A 21,456-nucleotide genomic window follows, 5' to 3' on the forward strand; every position below is an offset into this window, starting at 1 on the left:
CTGGTGACTAGTCAGTGACGAGCTGACAGCGTGGTACCTGGCACAAAGCTGGGACCGGATGACATGGTGGATGCCACGGCCACGGCTGTCCCCAGTGAGGAGCCCAGCCGCGGGGCTCTGGTCCCTTGGGAAGACCTTTTGGTCACGGAGTTTCCAAATCGAAACAGGGATCCCCGGTCTGGCGAGCAGGACGGTGCTTGTGTGGGCAGAGGACAGGGTACGTGAGCTCGGGGAGGACCTGGAGGATCCTGATATGGGGGCCCTTGTCCCCAGCCGATGGTCCTTCACCATCCTACCTGGGCTGGGTCGAGAAATCGCGGGGCTGCTGGGTCACGCTGAGCCTCCAGCTGTCACAGAGTCTCCTGAACAGAGTCGCTTCCACCAGGAAACTCCAGGAAGAGACGCACAGAGGAGGAGGAGGAGGAAGAAAACAATCAGGCCACCAGGAGGAAGGCCCCGTGTGGCTTGTGGCCAGGATGCCACAGCCCGGGTATAAAGGCTGCCTGGGGAAGGAGCCTCCACACCAGCCCCGTCCTCCTCCCTGACTCCGCTCCAGCCCCACGCCACCATGTGCCAGTCCAGCTGCTCCACGGGCTGCCAGCCGGCCTGCTGCGTGCCCAGCTCCTGCCAGACGTCCTGCTATGTGCTCAGCCCCTGCCAGACGTCCTGCTGCATGTCCAGCCCCTGCCAGACGTCCTGCTGTGTGCCCAGCTCCTGCCAGACGTCCTGCTGTGTGCCCATGAGCTGCAAGCCAGCCGTGTGTGTGCCCATGAGCTGCAAGCCAGCCGTGTGTGTCCCCATGAGCTGCAAGCCAGCCGTGTGCCTGCCTGTGAGCTGCAAGCCCATTGTGTATGTGGCTCCCTCCTGCCAGTCCTCTGGGGGCTGCCAGCCCTCCTGCTCCACCCTGCTCTGCAGACCTGTCCCCTGCGGCACCCCTACCTGCTGCTGAGCCCACGGCCTCCTAGGACCCCTCCTCCATGGGGTCAGAGGTAGCTGCTCTCCCAACTCCTACCAGGCAGCCCAGACATCACCCGCTTCAGACCTTCCGGACCCGACTAGACCATCCTACAGCAAAGCCACTTGGTCCCCGGTACCCAGGCGGAGAGTCGCCCCCAGTGTCTCTGGCTGGTGCAGGGTGCCCAGCTCTGCAGCCCCCGCACAAAAGTCTAATAAATTCCAGAGTGATCTGAAGCCCACCGAGTGTGTGCACCGTCTCTCCTTTACACCCGTCCCTGAACGGCTTCCTCTGGTCGTGGCTCCCAGAATCCAGGGACGCTCCCTCTGCGGAGAGGCCACAAGTTACCACATGCCTGTACCCTGGGGGACCGGCCACTCAGGGTGGCCTCCTGGGCAACTGGATGCCCCTAGCTCAGGGGCCCTGGGCCCTGGGCTTCCTTTGGTCCCCCTTGGTCCCTTGAACCAGCGAGGTTATTTCTTACTCTGCTGGGGGAACTGAGGGCGAATCCCTAACTTTGGGGTTTGACCCTTTTTAGGTAAAAAGGTCCCCTGCTCAGCAACCAATATGCAGAGCCAACCCAGTCTCAAAATTCAAGTGTAGCCCTACAGACGAGTAGGGCTCCTCCTTCTCCCATTCGGGGGGACAGGGCTTTGTGGGTGACTTTTGTAGCTCCCGGACATGTCCACACCGTCATCCCCAGAACCGGTGAACACAGCCCTGCAGGCACGGCAGCTCCCCAGGTGGGGCGGACTGAGGGTCTTGCCCCAGGAGCCGTCCTGGATTGGTTCGGGGGCTCACGTCACCCCAGGGACGTGGGAGACGGGAGAGGAAGGGCGTCCGCGGAGGAGGAGGCCGTGGGAAGGGGCACTGGGCTGCGGACTTGGAGCCCCGTCACCTCCGACTCCTCTCCGCGCGCGACGGTGTAGACGCCCCGCCTGTGAGCAGTTCTGCTGGCCGTGTAGATGCCCACGGAGCAGGCGGCGCCGCTCGTGGCTGGAAGGGACCGGGACCGGGTCGTGCAGGCGTTCTGGGAGGACCGCCGTGTGTATGGTCTGTCTTGGGGGCCACGGCACAGACAGAGCCTCTCCGTGGCACAGCCTCGGGTGGCTGCCCTCCTGTGTGCCCCTGCGTGGAGCCTGCACTGTGCCGGTCGGGACACCTGCCCCTGACAGCGTGGGCTCAGCCCCTGTGGGAGGACCCCGGGCCACCCAAGAGCAAGGATGCTGGGGCCGCCCTGGGCGGGAGGTGGGGGACCCCCAGAGCGTGCACGGTCATCAGCACAAGGGAGCCGGGGCACACCGGGGTGCCAGAGGGGAGCTGTCTGAGAACCGAGAAGCAGTCTAAGAAAAGCTCTGGTGGGGGGAGGGGAGTCCTTCCTGCGACGGGATCACGGATCCACGGATCTGGAAACGTCCATTATCGTGAGGTCACGGGATACGTGATGGGAAATTCAGAGGGACTCTCTGAGCACCTACTGTGCACAGCTCTGCCTCATCCTTGGTCCATGCAGACCCCACGCCGGCCGCCTGTCACCGTCCCGGTGTCCAGCCCCTGCGTGTCAGGCCCTCACCTCGCAGACACCCTCCCTCCAGGCACCCCGGCAGCCGCGGCGCCCTCCGCCAGACAGCGGGGGAGGCCTGCCCCGGGTCCTCAGTGATGCTTTTGAGGGCAGTGACCGTCTGGGTCGGAGGCATGACAGTGATGGGGTGTCCGGGGCCGGGGAGCTGCCCGCAGAAGGGCTCCCCGAGATCTGGAGGGTCTCAGAGCATCGGGCATTGTCCCCGCACTGTGTACACGTGTTAAAGAAGCCTCCCAAGGTAAAGACTCCTGTCACCTCCGACTCCCCCACCCCCCACCGCTGGGCAGTGGTGACCAGCTAACCGTGTAGACTCCCTATCTGTGAGCAGCCTGGCTGACCACAAAGATGCCCCACCTGTGATCAGTCAGACTGACTGTGTAGACACCCCTTCCGTGAGCTGTCTGGCTGACTGTGTAGATGCCCTGTCTGTGGGCACTTTGACTAACCATGTAGACACCCCATCTGTGAGCAGTCAGATTGACTGTGTAGACTCCCTGTCTGTGAGCAGACAGTTTACTGTGTAGACGCCCCAGCCAGGAATAGTCTGTCTGACTGTGTAGATGCCCCATCTGTGAACACTGAGACTGATCGTGTAGATGCCCCATCTGTGAGCAGACAGCTTATTGTGTAGATGCCCAAGCTGGGAATCATCTGGCTGACCATATAGACGCCATATCTGTGAGCACACTAACTGACCATGTAGACACCCCATCTGTGTGCAGTCTGGCTGACTGTGTAGATACCCCGTCAGTGAGTAGTGTGGCTGACTGTGTAGATGCTCATTAGTAAACAGCCTGGCTGACCTTGTAGACACCCCGTCTGTGAGCAGTTCAGCCGACCACGTAAACGCCCTGGCTGGGAGCAGCCTGGCCACCAGTGGCCGGCCATGCCTTTTCCAGCTGTGACCGACTTTCCTGCAGTAGCCGCCAGAAGGTCCTAGATGTTCTGGAGCCACTGGGCCAGAGCCAGGGAGCGTCCTGCAGGCGCCCCCCATCCCTTCCACGCACTATTTTGGCTACACTGTGCTTTGCTGGTGTCCACGGGAGTCTACGTCCCTGCACTTCAGTCTTTGGTTATGGATGCGGTGGGGGCTTCCTCCACGTCTTTAACTCTGTGCCGTGAAGAATCCATCGAGGTCCCTGTTCATTTACCTGTGCAGGTGGTCACATTTCCCTTCAAACGAGCAAGTAATGGGTACAGGTTTTCAGTAAGTTCAGGTAGACTGAGGGATTTAAGAGTCAAGGTGGGTTTGCAACCCAGCCCCTTTCTCTTTAAAGGCCCCTGAGGTTTTCGCTCTGTCTCCACCTCCCTGGGGTAGAGCTAACTTGGGACGGAGCCAGCCGCTGTGGAGAGGTAGATACCTTCGGCTCCTCCTCCCGCCTGCCGGGCCTCTGCTGCTCTGCTCCTGGGGGCCTCTTCCGTCTGTTCCTGGCAGAAGGGGTGAGTAGGAAGCCTGATGCTGACCTAACTGGTCTGACTGGTGCCCGCTTGACTCTCTAGTACTTGTGGTCCACTGAGACTGCAGGCTCATCATCGTCCACTGTTCTGAGGATTTGTCAACAAGGCATCTTTTTCTCCCTATCTCCCCAATCAGACCTTGAAGTCTTGAGTAGAATGAATGATGTCTGAACCGACCCTTGCACCCCTCTGGGGGCCTACAGGGATTTGCTGGTGCTTCAGGGCGGCAGCCCTTGTGCCCGGACCAGCATGCAGGCATTCCTCTGGGCAGCACCTCTCTCCGAGGGAGTTGGTGTGGTGCTAGGTACCGGACCTCAAGTTCCCACCAGTTAGGTCGTGCTGCTCCTCAGCTCACCTTTAACCTGCATGGGTAGGGGGCCAGGCATGGGCGAGACCCCAAAGTCCCCTCAGGGTCTAAGCCTTGTGCAACCACGCCCACCCCCTCCCCTGGCCCAGGCTTGGAGGGCTCGTCACTGCGGGGAGGGCAGGGCCACAGGTGGAGAAGGGACACGGAGTGTGCAGAGCCACGTTCAGACCTCATCATCTCTCAGGGGCTTTGAACTAGGAGTTTGAGAATATGTCTTTATTATTGGCTTCCACCAGAAAGAGCTCCAGTCTGGGCGGTCTCTGGCGTCCGAGGAGGAGGAGAAAACACACACTGGTCTCTAGGTCATGACACAAACATTTTATTGCTTATAGCGATTGGCCTTGGTCACGTGGAACACGAGCAACCGGCCCTACAGAAGAGGGTCTCGGGAGCCGCAGTCCACCCCCACTGAGGGACTGGCTGGCATCTCTTCTCAGGAAAGGATGGGCGGCACGTTCAAGGCCCCAGCAGACAGCAGCTGTGTGTCCACCGACGGCCAGAGGGATCGTCTTGGACGTCAGAGCTCCTGAGAGGACATTTGTGCCCAGGAGCAAAGACAGCAGCGCCAGATGCAGAAGTTCAAGCTGGTCAGCAGCAGGACTTCTGGGCGGAGGCGGGCACACAGCAGGCCTGGCGGGAGCACGTGGGGCGGCAGAGCAGGGACACGCAGGAGGCTCGGCGGCAGCAGCTGGGCTGGCAGGAGGAGGCAGGGGCACAGCAGGAGGAGGCGGGCACGCAGCAGGCGGGCCTGCACACGGGGCGGCAGAGCAGGGACACGCAGGAGGACGGTCTGCAGCAGGACGAGGAGCAGGGGCTGGGCTGGCAGCAGGACGAGGGCCCGGAGCAGACAGGGGTGCAGCAGACGGGCTTGCAGCAGACCGGGGTGCAGCAGACGGGCTTGCAGCAGACAGGGGTGCAGCAGACAGGGGTGCAGCAGACGGGGTTGCAGCAGTCTTCCTGGCAGGGGGAGGAGCTGCAGCAGGAGGGCTGGCAGCTAGACTGCTGGCAGCATGAGGAGGCTGAGCAGGGGGAGGCCTGGCAGCAGACCGGGGTGCAGCAGACGGGCTTGCAGCAGACAGGGGTGCAGCAGACGGGTTTGCAGCAGACAGGGGTGCAGCAGACAGGCTGGCAGCAGTCTTCCTGGCAGGGGGAGGAGCTGCAGCAGGAGGGCTGGCAGCTAGACTGCTGGCAGCATGAGGATGCTGAGCAGGGGGAGGCCTGGCAGCAGACAGGGGTGCAGCAGACGGGCTTGCAGCAGACAGGGGTGCAGCAGACGGGCTTGCAGCAGACAGACACACAGCAGTCTTCCTGGCAGGGGGAGGAGCTGCAGCAGGAGGGCTGGCAGCAGCTGGTGCAGGCTGACTGGCAGGGGCTGGACCCGCAGCTTGCAGGGGTGCAGATGAGGGTCAGGCAGGAGGGGGCACAGCAGCTGGGGTCACAGCAGGTGGGCACACAGCAGGTGGGGGCACAGCAGCTGGAATCACAGCAGGAGGGGGCACAGCAGGTGGGGGCACAGCAGGGGGGCTCGCAGCAGCTCTCTGGGCAGTCGTCCACCTGCCAGGAGTCGGGGCAGGCGTCACAGGAGCCGGGCAGGCAGACGCGGCTGCCGTAGCTCCGGTCGCTGGAGCAGACGGACAGGGTGGATGCGGCCATGGTGGGGCAGTGGGGCTGGAGGAGGATATGAGTGTGAGTGTGAGTGTGTGTGTGAGTGTGTGTGTGAGGTGTTGGGCTGGCGGATTTTATACCCTCCCGGATGTTTATGTTGTCCGGGTGAAGGCTCACCACGCCCCCTTGCTTGTTGGTGTTTTGGGTTGTGAGGACCATCATTAGCGCCTGTTCTGTTGTCAGGACATGATCTTGCTCAGCTTGTAAACCTTGGACAGTTCCGGGCAGGGCTGGCTGTCCGTGGTGTGAGCCTGGTTTCCCCGTACACTTGTTGGGAAGGTGTGGGCTCCCTGTGGCTACCTCTGTGGCTTCCACCTGGCAGTTCATGTGCTGGGTCTCTGGGTGATGGCCATGGGCTCATGGGACTGCTCCGTGTGTACCCCGCCAGGGTGTGCAGGACCTCACTTGGAACAGCTGGTCTGGCCTCTGATTGGGAGGAAAGAGGACAGAAGTGCATATTTTAGGGCACAGGCAATGTGGGGCTGATTCTTCCGGACGGACTAATGAATTTCCGTGGTCCCGGTGTCAGCCAATGTCAGGGACAAGGAGGAGGATGCCCATCGAAAGGACTGGATGTCCCCTCCCCCAGAAGCCAAAATGTCCCAGTGAGGCCTCACTCCTTAGGTCATTAGGAGGACCGGATTCAAGGACTGACCTTTGGGTCCTAATGCTCCTTCCTTGGAGCCTATGGTCAGTGGTCCTGGCAGAGGCAGGTCCCTGATGGGGGCCTGTGGGTGGGCTGAGGTTTAATCTGGAGGAGGTGGGCATGGAGGGGGGGTGATGTGGGGACAATCCATCATCGTTTTATTTCAAAACCGAAAGGGAATCTTTTTGGAATACAAATTGAGAATATTGAACTAACAGAAAATATTGGCAATATGTGTGATGGGTGAAAGGTTAATATGAAAATATGAAAGTCCCCGCGACTAAAGCAGGAGAGGGTACAAAAGCATCAAATATAAAATTCAAAACATTCAGAATTCCCATAAGCACATGGAAAGCTACTTGAGCTCATTAATGACCAACTGTTATCAAATTAAAACATAAATATCTCACCTGTGAGATCAACCAAAATTTACCATGTTAATAGTTTCCAGTGCTGCCAAGTAGGGGGGCCTCACTCCTGGAAACCCCCAGCAGGCATGATTTTTACAGATTGAGCCCATAATATATAAAATGTATAATTCCATCCATTTTAAAGCGTACAAGTCAGTGATGTCTAGCAAAGCCACAATGTTGTGCAACTGTGATCACCAGCTAGATCCAGAGCCTTCTTGTCCCCCCAGAAGGACGTCCTGAACTACGAAGGAGCCCTCGGCAGTCCCCATCAGTCACTAATCTGCGTTCTGTCCCTGTGGATTTGCCTATTCCACACCTCTCATGTGTAAGGAATCACACAGTTCACGGCCTCTTGTGTCTGACTCTGGTCACTGAGTGTGATGTTTTCCAGGCTCATCTGTGTTGTAGCGTGTGCTTGTGTGTCACTCCTGTTCCTGCTAAGTAATATTCCAGCAAATGCATCCACCACATTTTATTTTTCTGTTCCTCAGTCAGCAGACATATGGGTTGTTTCCGCCTTTTGGCTGTTGCAAATCATGCCGCTATGGACATTTGTGTACAAGTTTTTGTTTCAGTGCCTCTTTTCAGTTCTTCCGGGTGTAGACCCAGCAGTGGCATGGCTGGGTCTGGTGGAAATTCTATGTGTAAATTTTGAGGAACTGCCAGACTGCTTTCCACAGCACCTGCAGCATTTTACATTTCCAGAATTTTTCCACATGCTCCCCAGCACTGCTTCTGTTCTTTTATTTAAAAAAAAAAAAATGGTGGCCACCCTTGTGGGTATGAAGTGGCATCTTATTGTGGTTTTGATTTACATTCCCCTCATGACCGATGATATTGGAGTTCCTTTCAAGTGCTTATTGGCTATTTGAATATTTTCTTTAGATAAATGTCTATCAAAGTGCTTTGCCCATTTTTAATTGCATTATCTGTAGTTTGATTATTGAATTACAGGAGTTCTTTATATATTCTGGATACTAAACCGTTATCAGAATTATGCTCTGCAAATATTTTCTCTCACTCTGTGGGTTGCCTTTCAGTCTCTCTCTCTTTTTTTAAAGATTTTATTTATTTATTTGACAGAGAGAGATCACAGTAGACAGAGAGGCAGGCAGAGAGAGAGAGAGAGAGAGAAGCAGGCTCCCCGCTGAGCAGAGAGCCCGACGTGGGACTCGATCCCAGGACCCCAAGATCATGACCTGAGCCGAAGGCAGCGGCTTAACCCACTGAGCCACCCCGTCAGTCTCTTGATAACATCCTTCAGTGCGCAAAACTTTAACTTTTGATGAAGTCCAACTTATCTGTTTTCTTTTGTTGGGTGTCATAACCAAGAGAATTGTTCCCAAATCTAAGGTCATGCAGGTTTTCCCCTATGTTTCCTTCCAAAGGTTTTATAGTTTCAGTACTTATATTTAGGTCTTTGATTGGTGTTTGAGTTAACTTTTGTATATGGTGTGAGGTAGGGTTTGACTATATTCTTTTGAACGTGGATGTCCAGTTGTCCCAGCACCATTTGTTGAAGAGACTATACTTTCCCCACAAAATGAACTTGATACCCTTGTTGAAAATCACTTGATCAGATATGTATGTTTTTTTCTACTTTCAATTTTATTCCACTGACCTATATGTCTATCATTATGCCAGGACCACTGTTTTGATCACTATAGCTTTGTAGTAAGTTCTATGTCTTCTTCCCAATTTGGAGGTCTTTTATTTGTTTTTCTTGCCAAATTGCTCTGGCTGGCACTTCCAGCACAATATTGCATGGAAAGTGGTGGAAGTGAGCATTCTTGCCTGTTCCTGGCCTACGGGAAGGCTTTCAGTCTTTCACCATGGAGGCTGATGTTTCCTGTGGGGTTTTCATTTACCCTCTATTATGTCAAGGAAGTTCTCTTCTCATAGTTTGTTGAGGATTTTAGTATGAGAGGAGGTTGGCTTTTTCAGATGATTTTTCCGCCTCAGTTGAGATGATCATGTTTCCTCCCTTCATCCTATTAATGTGGTGCATTACTCTGATTGGTCTATGCTGAATTAGTCTTGCATTCCTGGGATAAACCCACTTGGTTATGGTGTATAATTCTCTTAACACCCTGCTAGATTTTGTGTGATTGTATTTTGTGGAAGTTTTACAAATCTTAATCTATAAAAGATTTTTATCTGTAGTGCTTTTTTCTTTTGTCTTCATCTGACTTTGATATCAGGATAATGCTGACCTCATAGAATGATTTAGAAAGTGTTTTCTCATCTTCTGTTTTTTGGAAGAATTCGAGAAAGTTTAGTGTTAACTGTTCTATAAGTGTTTAGCAGAACTTAGCATGGAACCATCTGGTCCTGAGCTTTACTTGTGGGGGAGGTTTTGGATTACACTGATCTCCTTACTTGTTTTGCCCATTTCTTCTTGGGTCAGTTCACTCACCTGAGATTCAAAGATACAAATAGATTGACAGTGAAAGGATGAAAAAAAGATATTTCATGCAAATAATAACCAAAAGAGAGCTGGATGGCTATAATAAAATCGGACAAAATGGATTCAGAGTCAAATATTGTTGTAAGAGACTAAAAATGACATTAGATATTGATAAAGGGGTCAACATATCAAGAAGATATGACAATTATAAACAAATATGCACCTAATAACAGACTCCCAAAATGTATGAAGTAAAAATGACAGAATTGAAGAAATAAAGAGTTTCAGTTCTACAATAATAGTTGGATACTTCAATAAGCCATTTCCACTAATAGAAAATGACATAATAGAACAACTAGATAGAAGGGCAGTAATGAAACAGAAGTCTTGAATATAGCCGTAAACTAGCTAAACCCAATGTGTGCATAAAATATTTGACTCAAGAACAGCAGAAATGCATGTTCTTCTCAAGTGCCCATGGAATACTTTCCAGATTAGACCATAAGTTAGGCCACAAAACAAATCTCAGTAAATTTTAAAAGATTGAAATTATACAAAGTTCTCTGACCACAGTGAAAAGAAAACTAATAACAGAAGAAACATGGGAAAATTCACAAAATTAAACAAAACATACTGAAACAACCAACAGGTTGAGGAAGAAATAGCAAAAGATGTTGGGAAATTCCTTGGGATGAAAGCAGATGACAGTACGATGCGCCAGTGCTTACAGAATGCAGCAAAAACGGTGCTCAGACGCAGATTAGTGGCTGTTGACACTTATAAAAAGAAGAAGTGTTTAAACCCATAACCTAACTTCACATCTTAAGGAACTAGAGAAAGGGTAGACTAAACGCAAAGCTTGCAGAAGAAGGAAACAAAGCACTGATTAATTAAAAAGAGACTAGAACTACTGCAGAGAGAATCAGTGAAACCAAAGTTGGTTCTTTGAAAAGAGCAACAGAATGGACACACCCTTACCTAGACGGACTAGAAAAACAGAGAGAAGACTCAAGTAAAAATGGGGACATCACTACTGACCTTGCATGAGTGAAAAAGGTTAAGTGAGAATACTAACTGGGCACCGAATAATTAGATGTGATGCACAAATCCTTATAAACACACAAACTACCCAAATCAGCACCCTTCCCGGAGTTGAGCTCTAACTATGGCTCTAAATTACTGATTAGTGCCCTTTGTTTTCAGCCCGAATTATCATTTCTTGTAGGGTGGGTCTGTCCCCTAGCAATGAATTCTTTGAACTTTCATTTACCTTGAAGTGTCTTAATCTTTCCTTCCTACATTTGTTGGGCAGGGACTTCTTGGTTGGCAGTCCTTCATCCAGCATTTTAAACATGCCATCCCACTGCCTCCTGCCCTCACATTTCTCATGAGGAATTGGTTGTCAGTCTTCCCTCTTGTGGCTTTTAAAATGCTCTCTTTGTCTTTGGATAGTTTGGTTATCATGTATCTTTGTGTGGATATCTCTGGATTTATTCTACTTGGAGTCTATTTAGCTTCTTTGATGTGTAGAATCATATTGGTTTGTTGGTTGGTTTGTTTCTTTGTTTTTTGGAAGTTTTCGTCCTTTGTTTTTTCAAATATTTTTTTCTCCCCCCTCTTTTGGGGATTCCTGTCATGTGCATTTTGGTCTACTTGACCATGTCGTGCAGGTCTTGTTATCTCTGTTCATTTATCCTTATTCCTTATTCGATCTACTCCTCAGACTAGAGTAGTTCAACTGTCCTGTCTTCATATTTGCTAATTCTTTCTCCTGGATGCTCATGTGTGCTATTGAGCTCCTTTAGTGAGGTTATCATTTCACTTATTGCAACTGGTTCAATAACCCTAGAAATTTTATGTGGTTGGTTTTTTTATACTTGTGTTTTTTATTGATATTCTCGATTTGGTGAACATTATGCTCTTAGTTTCTTTTAATTCATTGACTATGGTTTTTTCTGATTCTTAGAGTATATTAAGAGAGTTTATTTAAAGGTTTTGTCTAGAAAGTTCAATCCTTGGGCTTTCTCAGGGGCATTTTCTGCTAATTGCATTTTCCCTCTGAATAAACCATCCTTTCTTCCTTCTTTGTATACTCCATAGTTTTTGTTGAAAATTGGATGTTTTTAATATTATAATGTGATAATTCTGAATATCAGATTCTCTCCTTCCCTATAGTCCATTGCTGATTGTTGTGACCTATCAGTGTGTTTCTATTTAGTTCCCTTTTATTTCAGCCTGAATTATCATTTCTTGTAGGGCAAGTCTATCCACTAGCAATGGCCTCTATTAACTTTCATTTACTTAAACTATTTTGTAATAACTGCACTCTTTGTCAGGTGTGGTCACTGTTCTATTAGCCAGTGGTCAGAGGGTGATTTGACAGAGAGCTCCTTAATCACCTGGAGCCAAACAATATTTTTTCCCAGTCTTTGTGGCTGGACTCTTGTGTGATGGGACTATGCTCACAACCCTGGGCCAGGCAGTTTAAAGCTCTGCTTTCATCTTCACTTCCTGCCTGTCAGAGCTGGATGTGTAGCCCATGGTGAGTGCCTAGGGTCCTCTTGGGTCCTTTCTGAGCACAGGCCTCTTGGAGGCATGTGTTGGGTCTTCTGGACTTCCAGCCACCTGTGGAAGCCTGAAAGCCTTATTCCTTTAAATATTTCATTCCCCAGCTTTCTGTCCTCAGAATTTTGGGGTGTCATCTATTTCCCACAACTGATATCCCTTTTCCCAGGCAACAATGGGTTCATTTGACAAACTCTCTGTGTAGCTGCTTCTCGGCCTTGAAGGAGTTTCAAGTTACGAGAAATAAGGCCAAGTCCTTGGTATGGGCACCCCCAGAGCTACCGCACAGACAACCACACTTCTCAGAGAATGGGGCCCACTGTCTCTCTCCAGAACCAGGGCCCTCACTGGGACCCAGTCCACCAGGCTGTAGTCACTTTTGTGTTGATGAAGCATTCCCTTGGTTGTTGTAAACCTTTGACCATATTCCACAGTTCAGATAAAATTGATTCTGGCAGCTTTGCCAGTCTCTTCAGTGTTTCTATGGAGGTGAGGAGGCTCTTAGAGTTCCCCATTTCCAGTATTCTCTGACATCACTCTTAGTAGGCACAATTTTTAGAAGTCCTTGTGATGGCATTTATTTGGTTGATCTCTCAGAATTTAAAATCAGCAAATGTTCTGACCTGGAATTCCCACTTCTAGGAATTTAGACCCAGTGAAAACACACTGGTGCACACAGGTAAGTGGTGAGGACCCTCACAGTGGTGTTTGTAATAATCAAAAGTAGACAGACTTTAGATGCCTGTCCCCCTGTTTCTGCATAAATCAATAAACCAAACATTTGGGATGCTATGTGTCTAGGCAAAAGGAGCAATGATAAGGTATTATTCCTTATCAAGTTGGCAAAAATAGAAAAATGTAGGCCCCCCTGCTGTGAATCTTTGCTGTCATTAAGAGGATCCAGACCCTGATGTTGAGTGATGTGGAGCATTTTTTTCATGTGTGTACTGGACATTTGTATGTCTTCTTTGGAGAACTGTCTGTTCATGTTTTCTGCCCATTTCTTGATTGGATTATTACACAACCGATGAATCACTGAAACTAATGATGTACTATATATGAGCTAATTTAACTTAAATTAAAAAAAAGAGGACCCAGACCCTCTTGTGAGCAATGCAACTTCCACATCACCATCTGACCCATTGCTCTGCATTTCCAGGAGTTCATTCTCAGATTTACTCATGCGTGTGGGAAGATGCATCTGGCTGCATCTGGACACGTGTGTTCACATTTCCTCCCACCTTCTGGTCTAGACACGTTCTTACACTGTTCTGCCCTTTCTCCACTATCATTGTCTGTGATCTTCCTTTCCTAGCTGCTCTCTGCCAACCCAGCCCAGCAGGCAGGAGCTCCAGAGACTGTGTCCTGTTCTCTGCCCTCTGCATTCCAGCAGATGGCCTGGTGCTGGAACAGAGGACTTTCTGGTGTCTGTGAATGTAGGCACGAGTCCAGGATGCCCACCTGTCCCAAGAAGACCTTCTGGACACTGGACAAACTGACTGCCAGTCTCTTCTGTCCCCACCTCCCAGCAAGACTGTGGCCTGTGCTGACCTCTGGGACAGCCCCCACCTGTGCATGGGGAGGAGCTGCTCCTATTCACAGTGGGTTGGAGTCTTTGTTGTCAGCCCACAGGATTTTCCTGGAGCAAAGCTTCAGATCTGTCATGGTAGCCAGACCGTGGAGTGATGACCTGAAGTAGACATGGCTGGCTGGCAGAGCTCCGGGGCCCCCAAAGGCAGCAGTATAAGCCCCAGAGAGGAGTGGCAGAGACACAGTAGCCAGGGTGCTGGCTACTGGTCACATGACTCCCCTGGGTCCCCTGTTCCCAGATGAGCTGTGAATCCCCTTTGTCAACAAAACCACATAGGAAACAGAGGGAAAGGGTGTGAGACATTAAAGTATTCAAGTACTCAGCAGATAGGGAGGTGCATGGTCTGACTGACCCTGGGGCAATGTGGGGCTGAGGACGTCTCCTGCTGCCTATCAGGCCTGGGAGGGTCCCTGGTCTCTCCCTTTCAGGGTGTCCTGGGGTGCTTTGGGGGCATTTTATGTGGGGAATGCAGATATGGCTGGGTCATCCCTGGAAGGACTTTCATGATGACAGATTCACTGGCTGGGAAAGAGAAGGGCTGGGCTTTGGGGCTTCTTCCTGAGTCAGGGTGGGGTTGGAGCACAGCAGCAAGTGAGGGTACTTTAGGGGATGGTCTAGGTGAGTTGGGCAGGACCCCGAGGGGAAGCTCATGGGCATGTAGCTAGCTGGGCTGGGAGGAGGGCTGGGTACACAGAAACTGCCCTAGAAGAGCCATGCGGGGGTCTCGGTGGCCACGGGAACTTCCATAGCCCAGGAGAGGCAGCAGGTAGGCCAGGGGCCAGCCTGTGGAGCAGCTGCTGTGGCTCATGGTGGCCTGGGGTTGGGTGGGGTCAGGGTGGAGGTCAGGGCTGGTCAGAGGCCCCTTTCCTGGGCAGCCTTTATGGCATCCTGGCAACAAGCCATACGGGGGGCTGTCTACTGTGTTTTCCCAACACGTCATCCCTCAGTTTCCTCCTCGTAAAGAGGGGATGGGGAGCTCACGCCTCAGAGAGCAGCTGTGAGATGAAATCCCCGTCCTTTGTAAGCCTGCAGTTGAGCAGGTCTATGAGAACGGCTAGGGCTGTGGGAAGCCGGTGGTTTTTGCTGTGAACAGATCAAAGGAGTAGCGCATGGGCTCAGGGCACTCAACGCCTCGAGGCTGTGCAAGTGAGACTCCAGACTGGGGGACCACGGAGCTCAGGGGCCTGGCGCCAGACACTCCAGGTGCCATCACCAAAGTGGGGCGTGGGAGTTTATCAGCCTCCCTGCAAGGGGTCTACATGGCTAGATGCGCGGAGGCAAGGGGCCCGAAACAAGGACAGGGCCCTGGGTGGTGTAGACTGAAACCAGAAGGGTCTTCACCAGCAGTGGTGGCAAGGCCCGGGAGACTGGGGAAACGCCTGGAGATTCACAGGTCACTTGTGCAAACTGCTCAGGGCCAGTGTTCCTGGGCTGAGGAGTGGACAGGCCAGTGTTGGCCACGCTGGCGGGTGATCTTGCTGGATGTCCCCACTCCTGTCCACCAGTGTCCTCACGCGACATCTCTGTCATCCTGACACCTGAGCAGCCCTGTTCACAGCAACTCAAGGCCTGATGGTTTCTCAGTTCACAGGGAAGTCTCCGCACCAGGTCACCATGTCCCTCAGGCTCCCAGGCGGAGTCCAGACCTATCAGGTTATGGCCTTCAGAGTCCCGCCTAGGATGGGATCCTGGGGATACTGTCACTGACCCGTAATATTTTGTTTCAAACCTAGTTGTTTTCTTTGGGACCTTGGAGCAGTGCCTCCCCCTCCCCACCACCTTTCTGCTAAATGGGTACAGCCCATGGGAGGACCCCAGGAGTCCCCGGGTCCATAGGGGCTGTGCTGCTGCAGCAACCAGGCCAGCTCGTCTGGGGCCAGTTTGCCCAGCTGGGGAAGTGGGTGGAAATGGGCCAGGGGCTGAGAACCCCCAGACCGCGGCCCATGTGCAGGTGGCCAGCCTCGGGAAGCCCTGGGCATGCAGGGTCCAGCAGCCCTGACCTTCCTGGGCCAGGCGTGCCTCCCACCCCGGGGCCCCGCCCTGTGGGCTTTCTCAGTCCCTCATTCCTAGAAATGTTCCCGGATGGAGGAGACCAATGTCTGGTCAGATCCCTGGACCCCCACCCCCATGAGGGTCGGATGAAAGGAAGCAGATGCGCTGGTGAGTGAGTTTATTGGGGTGTCTGAGTAGGCACCGAGAGGTCAGCAGTTGAGGTCACGGGTCCCGAGCCGAGAAACTGGGAGGGAAGGACGGGGGACCCAGAAGTGGTGGAGGCCCCTCCTGGGAGCAGGAGCCCTGGGGAGCAGCAGGGTCAGCGTTCTTGGGAGCTATTAGGTCAAGGTCAGGTCAGCAGAGTGGATGCATGGAAGACCCTGTCCTGGGTGTGGGCAGCCACCTAACAGGTCAGGACCGGACTGAGGGGTCGGAGAGGACCACGGTCACTGGGTGGGTCCTGAGCCCAGCTGGCCCCGGGGAAGACGGGCCCCATCAGCAGCAGGACTTCTGGGCGGAGGCGGGCACGCAGCAGGCGGGCCTGCACACGGGGCGGCAGAGCAGGGACATGCAGGAGGACGGTCTGCAGCAGGACGAGGAGCAGGGGCTGGGCTGGCAGCAGGACGAGGGCCCGGAGCAGACAGGGGTGCAGCAGACGGGCTTGCAGCAGACCGGGGTGCAGCAGACGGGCTTGCAGCAGACAGGGGTGCAGCAGACGGGCTTACAGCAGACAGGGGTGCAACAGACGGGCTTGCAGCAGACAGGGGTGCAGCAGACGGGCTTACAGCAGACAGGGGTGCAACAGACGGGCTTGCAGCAGACAGGGGTGCAGCAGACGGGCTTACAGCAGACAGGGGTGCAACAGACGGGCTTGCAGCAGACAGGGGTGCAGCAGACGGGCTTGCAGCAGACAGGGGTGCAGCAGACGGGCTTGCAGCAGACAGGGGTGCAGCAGACAGGGGTGCAGCAGACAGGGGTGCAGCAGACGGGCTTGCAGCAGACAGACACACCACAGTCTTCCTGGCAGGGGGAGGAGCTGCAGCAGGAGGGCTGGCAGCAGCTGGTGCAGGCTGGTTGGCAGGGGCTGGACCCGCAGCTCGCAGGGGTGCAGATGAGGGTCAGGCAGGAGGCCGGGGCACAGCAGGTGGGGGCGCAGCTGCTGGACTGGCAACAGCTGGGGGCACAGCAGGGGGGCTCGCAGCAGCTCTCTTGGCAATTGTCCACCTGCCAGGAGGAGCTGGTACAAGCAGTGGGTGAGCAGACGCGGCTGCCACAGTTCAGGTCACTGGAGCAGACAGACAGGGTGGACGCAGCCACCACGTAGGTCCTGGAGCAGCAGGTGTCTGCCATGCTGGAGGTCTGTGCTGTGAAATGAGCAGGACAGGGGTGTGTGTGACCAGTGTGTGAGTGGGGTGCTCTGGGCATCGGGCTTTTATATCTGTCCCTGGGGTGCTGAGCCTCACGTGAGTCTCCCAGCCTTCCTTTTCCTTGTTATCGCTCCCAGTGTTTCCTGACAACCCTCATTAATTTATTTGCTGTAAGATATTTGTAACACCGTCCCCAAGACGCTGAATGTGTCCGGTGATGGCTGCTGGCTTGTGTCCAGAAAGCAAACGCTGAGAGGCAGATGTGGGCTGATTGGCTCATGGTCACGTGTGTCTAAAACAGGGGCTCGTCTTCCCATTTTTGCTTGTGTATCTGTGGTGTGAATTCTGGTCTGCTCTGCACAGGGCCCAGACACACCTCACCGAACAAGGGTGTGTTGGCTCGGGGGACTGCCCCGTCCCCTGCTCCACCTGCAGACTCAGACCCTGGTTGGCGGGGGACTCCCACAGTCCACCCCCGACTGCCCTTGTTCCCCCGTTCATCTCATGATTACCAAATGATGTGCATCTTCTGTTCTTGAGCTTTCCGTTTTATTATTTATTTTTAAAACTTTAATTTCTTAAAGTTTTTATTTTTTTATCACCTGGCACTCATCACAACAAATGCTCTCTCTAATCCCCATCCCCTATTTCCCCCATCCACTCTGGTGACCATCAGTGTGTTCTCTAGAGTTAAGTCTGTTTATTGGTTTGTCTTTTCTTTTCCCCCCTTTGCTCATTTGTTTGTCTCTTAAATTCCACATACAAGTGAGATCATATGTTATTTGTCTTTCTCTGACTTATTTCACTCAGCAGAATACTCTCTAGCTCGTCCGTGTCAGTGCAAATGGCAAGACGTCATTCTTTTTTATGACTGTGTAATATTCCGTTGTCCATATGCACCGCATCTTCTTTATCCATGCATCAGTGCAGGACATTTGGGATTGTTCCATAGTTTGGCCACTGTAGATACTGCTGCTGTAAGCACCAGTGTGCATGTATCCCTTTGAATTAGTATGTTTGTATCATTTGGGGAAATACTCAGAAATACAGTTGCTAGGTCACAGGGCAGCTCTATTTTCAGCTTTCTGAGGACCCTCCACACTGTTTTCCAGAGCGGCTGCCCCAGCTTGCGTTCCCACCAGCCGTGCACGAGGCTCCCTTTCTCCCACCAGCCGTGCACGAGGCTCCCTTCTCCACATCCTCGCCAACACCTCTTGTTTCTTGTGTTGTTGATCTGAGCCGTTCTGACTGGCGTGAGTTTGGATTTGTATTTCCCTGATGCCGAGTGATGTGGAGCATCTTTTCGTGTGTCTGTTGGCCCATTTGGGTGTCTCCTTTGCAGAAATGTCTGTTCCTGTCTTCTGCCCATTTTTTGATTTTTTGGGGTGGTGAGTTTCACAAGGTCTTTATAGATTTTTGGATACTAGCCCTTTATCAGGTGTGTCATTTGCAAATATCTTCTCCCATTCCGTAGGTTGTCTTTTAGTTTTGTTGGTTTCCATTGCTGTGTGGAAGCTTTTTACTTTGGTCAAGTCCCAACAGTTAATATTTGCTTCTGTTTCCCTTGCCTCAGGAGACATGTCTAGAAACATGTTGTTATGGCCAATGTCACAGAAATTACCGTCAATGTTCTCTTCCAGGATTTTTATGGTTTCAGGTCTCACATTTAGGTCTTTCATTCATTTTGAATTTATTTTTGTGTGTGGTGTAAGAAAATGGTCCCATTTCATTCCTCTGCATGTGGCTGTCTAGTTTTCCCAACACAATTTGTTGAAGAGACTGTTTTTTTTTTTTCCATTATGTATTCTTTCCTGCTTGGTCGAAATTTAGTTGACCATATAGGTGAGGGGCCATTTCTGGGTTTTCTACTCTGTTCCATTGATCTATGTGTCTGTTTTGTTCCAGTGCCATACTGTCTTGTCGATGACAGCCTTGTAATAGAGCTTGAAGTCCGGAATTGTGATGCCACCAGCTTTGGCTTTCTCTTTCAATATTCCTTTGGCTCTTCAGGGTCTTTTGTGGTTCCAAACAAATGTTAGGATTGTTTGTTCCAGCTCTGTGAAAATGCTGGTGGTACTTTGATAGGCATTTACTGAATGTGTAGATCGCTTTATAGAGTATAGACATTTTAAAGATGTTTGATTTCCAGTCCATGAACATGGAATGTTTTTCCAATTCTTTGTGTTATCTTAATTTCTTTCACCAGCATTTTATAGTTTTCAGATTACAAGTCTTTCAACTCTTTGGCTAGGTTTATTCCCAAGTACCTTATTATTTTTAAAAACATTTATTTATTTGAGAGGGAAAGACAGTGCACGAGCAGTATGGAGGAACAGGAAAGAGAGAGACTGGGAATCTGAAGCGGACTCCCTGCTGCATGGGGAGCCCAACTCAGGGCTTGATCTTACCACTCTGAGATCATGACCTGAGCCAAAATCAAGAGTTGGATGCTTAACTGACCGAGCCACCCAGGCACCCCCGTATCTTATTATTTTTGATGCCATTATAAATGTGATTGATTCCCTAATTTCTCTGTCTGCTGCTTCATTTCTGATGTGTAGAAATACAACAGATTTCTGTACATTGATTTTGTATCCTGGCACTTTACTGAATTCATGAGCCAGTTCTAGTAGTTTTTTGATGACGTCTTTCAGGTTTTCTATATAGGGTATCATGTTGTCTACAAATAGGGGAAGTTTGACATCTTCTTTGCCAATTTGGATGCCTTTTATTTCTTTTTGTTGTCTCATTAGTAAGGCTAGGACTTCCAACACTAAGTTGAATGACAGCGGTGAGAGAGGACATCCCTGTCGTGTTCCTGACCTTAGGGGAAGAGCTCTGTTTTTCTCCACTGAAGATGATGTTCACTGTGGATTTTCTTATATGGACTTTATTATGTTGAGGTATGGTCCCTCTATCCCTACTTTGTTGAAGCCTTTTTCATAAATGGATGTTGTACTCTGTCAATCTTTTTCTGCATCTGTTGAAATGATCATGTGTTTCTTAGCCTTTCTCTTATTGATGTGATTACCACATGGATTGATTTGCAAATATTGAACCTTCCTTTATATTGAATAAATCCCACTCAATCATGGTGAATTTTCTTTAATGTATTGTTAGTGTTAGAGAGGAGAAGGGGTTGGGGTAAATTGGAAGGGGAGGTGAATCATGAGAAACTATGGACTCTGAAAAACAATCTGAGGGGTTTGAAGGGAGGGGGCGTGGGAGGTTGGGGGAACCAGGTGGTGGGTATTATAGAGGGCACGGATTGCATGGAGCACTGGGTGTGGTGAAAAAAATAATGAATACCATTTTTCTGAAAATAAATAAATTAATTTAATTAAAATAAAATAAAATAAAAAGATCAAAAAAATGTATTGTTGGTTTCAGTTTGGTAGTATCGTATGGAGAATTTTTGCATCCGTGTTCATCAGGGATATTGGCCTGTAGCTCTCTGTCTCTCTCTCTCTCTTTATTTTTTTTTAGCAGTGTCTTTATCTGGTTTTGGTATCAGGGTAATGCTGGTCTCATAGAATGAATTTGGAAATTTTCCTTCCTTCTCTATTTTTTGAAATATTTGAGGCAAAAAACTATTAGCTCTTTAAGTGGTAGAATTCCCCTGGGAAGTCATCTGGTCCTGGACTTTTGTTTTTTGGGAGTGTTTTGATTATTGATTCAATTCTTTAGCTGGTTATGGGTCTGTTCAAATTTTCTATTCCTTCCTGTTTCAGTTTTGATATTTTGTATGTTTTAAGGAATTTACCATTTAACAACCATTAACCTGGTTGTTACCTTGTTGGCATATAATTTTTCATGATATTCTCTTATAATTGTATTTTTGTGGGGTTTATTATTATTTCTCCTCTCTCATTTGTGCTTTTATTTTATTTTTTTTTCAATTTCTTTTCAGCATAACAGAATTCATTGTTTTTGCACCACACCCAGTGCTTCGTGCAATACGTGCCCTCCTTAATTGGGTTCCTCTCTCTCACTCTCTTTTTTGATGAGTCTGGCTAGGGGATTTATCAATTTTATTGATTTTTTTCCCCAAAGAACCAGCTCCTGGTTTCAATGATCTGTTCTCTGTTTTGTTTTGTTTTAGTTTATCATTTATTTGTGCTCTGATCTTTATTATTTCCCTTCCTCTGCCAGCTTTATGGTTCATTTGTTGTTCTTTCTCTAGCTCCTTCAGGTGTAAGGTTAGGTTGTGTATTTGAGATTTTTTGCTTCTTGAGGTAGGCCTCTATTGCCATATACGTCTCTCTTAGAACAGCCCTTGCTGCATCCCAAAGATTTGGAATACTGTGTTTTCATTTTCATTTGCTTCCATGTATTTTCTTATTTCTTCTTTAATTTCCTGGTTAACCCATTCATTCTTTATTTTTTTTATTGTGTTATGTTAGTCATTATAAAATACATCCTTAGTTTTTGATACAGTGTTCCAAGAT

General features: G+C 50.5%; 3 protein-coding genes across 4 annotated transcripts; 1 reads left to right on the plus strand and 2 right to left on the minus strand.

The window, feature by feature from the left end:
• Nucleotides 1-418: 418 nt before the first annotated feature.
• Nucleotides 419-949, plus strand: LOC122908261 (keratin-associated protein 12-1-like). Of its 2 annotated transcripts, XM_044250852.1 has the most exons (2): nucleotides 538-643; nucleotides 722-949. In XM_044250852.1, exons 1-2 carry the CDS (start codon nucleotides 569-571, stop codon nucleotides 947-949), a joined length of 303 nt encoding a protein of 100 aa, XP_044106787.1. In that variant the 5' UTR covers nucleotides 538-568. The 2 variants fall into 2 exon arrangements, with proteins under 2 accessions (XP_044106788.1, XP_044106787.1); XM_044250853.1 differs by having other exon boundaries at nucleotides 419-949.
• A 4,001-nt stretch (nucleotides 950-4,950) lies between these two features.
• On the minus strand, nucleotides 4,951-6,015 carry LOC122908239 (keratin-associated protein 10-7-like). The gene has a single exon (XM_044250811.1). The coding sequence runs from the start codon at nucleotides 6,013-6,015 to the stop codon at nucleotides 4,951-4,953; it is 1,065 nt and encodes a 354-aa protein (XP_044106746.1).
• A 10,121-nt stretch (nucleotides 6,016-16,136) lies between these two features.
• LOC122908664 (keratin-associated protein 10-8-like) lies at nucleotides 16,137-16,991 on the minus strand. Its single transcript, XM_044251721.1, has one exon. It carries the CDS (start codon nucleotides 16,989-16,991, stop codon nucleotides 16,137-16,139), a length of 855 nt encoding a protein of 284 aa, XP_044107656.1.
• Between the last annotated feature and the right edge of the window lie 4,465 nt (nucleotides 16,992-21,456).

The sequence above is a fragment of the Neovison vison genome, chromosome 6 (assembly GCF_020171115.1).
Source record: "Neovison vison isolate M4711 chromosome 6, ASM_NN_V1, whole genome shotgun sequence".
Classification (NCBI taxonomy): Eukaryota; Metazoa; Chordata; class Mammalia; order Carnivora; family Mustelidae; genus Neogale; species Neogale vison.

Bases quoted from the DNA above. Each gene is read 5' to 3' on its own strand.
- LOC122908664 (XM_044251721.1), bottom strand. From the start codon at position 16,991: ATGGCAGACACCTGCTGCTCCAGGACCTACGTGGTGGCTGCGTCCACC.
- LOC122908261 (XM_044250853.1), top strand. From the start codon at position 569: ATGTGCCAGTCCAGCTGCTCCACGGGCTGCCAGCCGGCCTGCTGCGTG.
- LOC122908239 (XM_044250811.1), bottom strand. From the start codon at position 6,015: ATGGCCGCATCCACCCTGTCCGTCTGCTCCAGCGACCGGAGCTACGGC.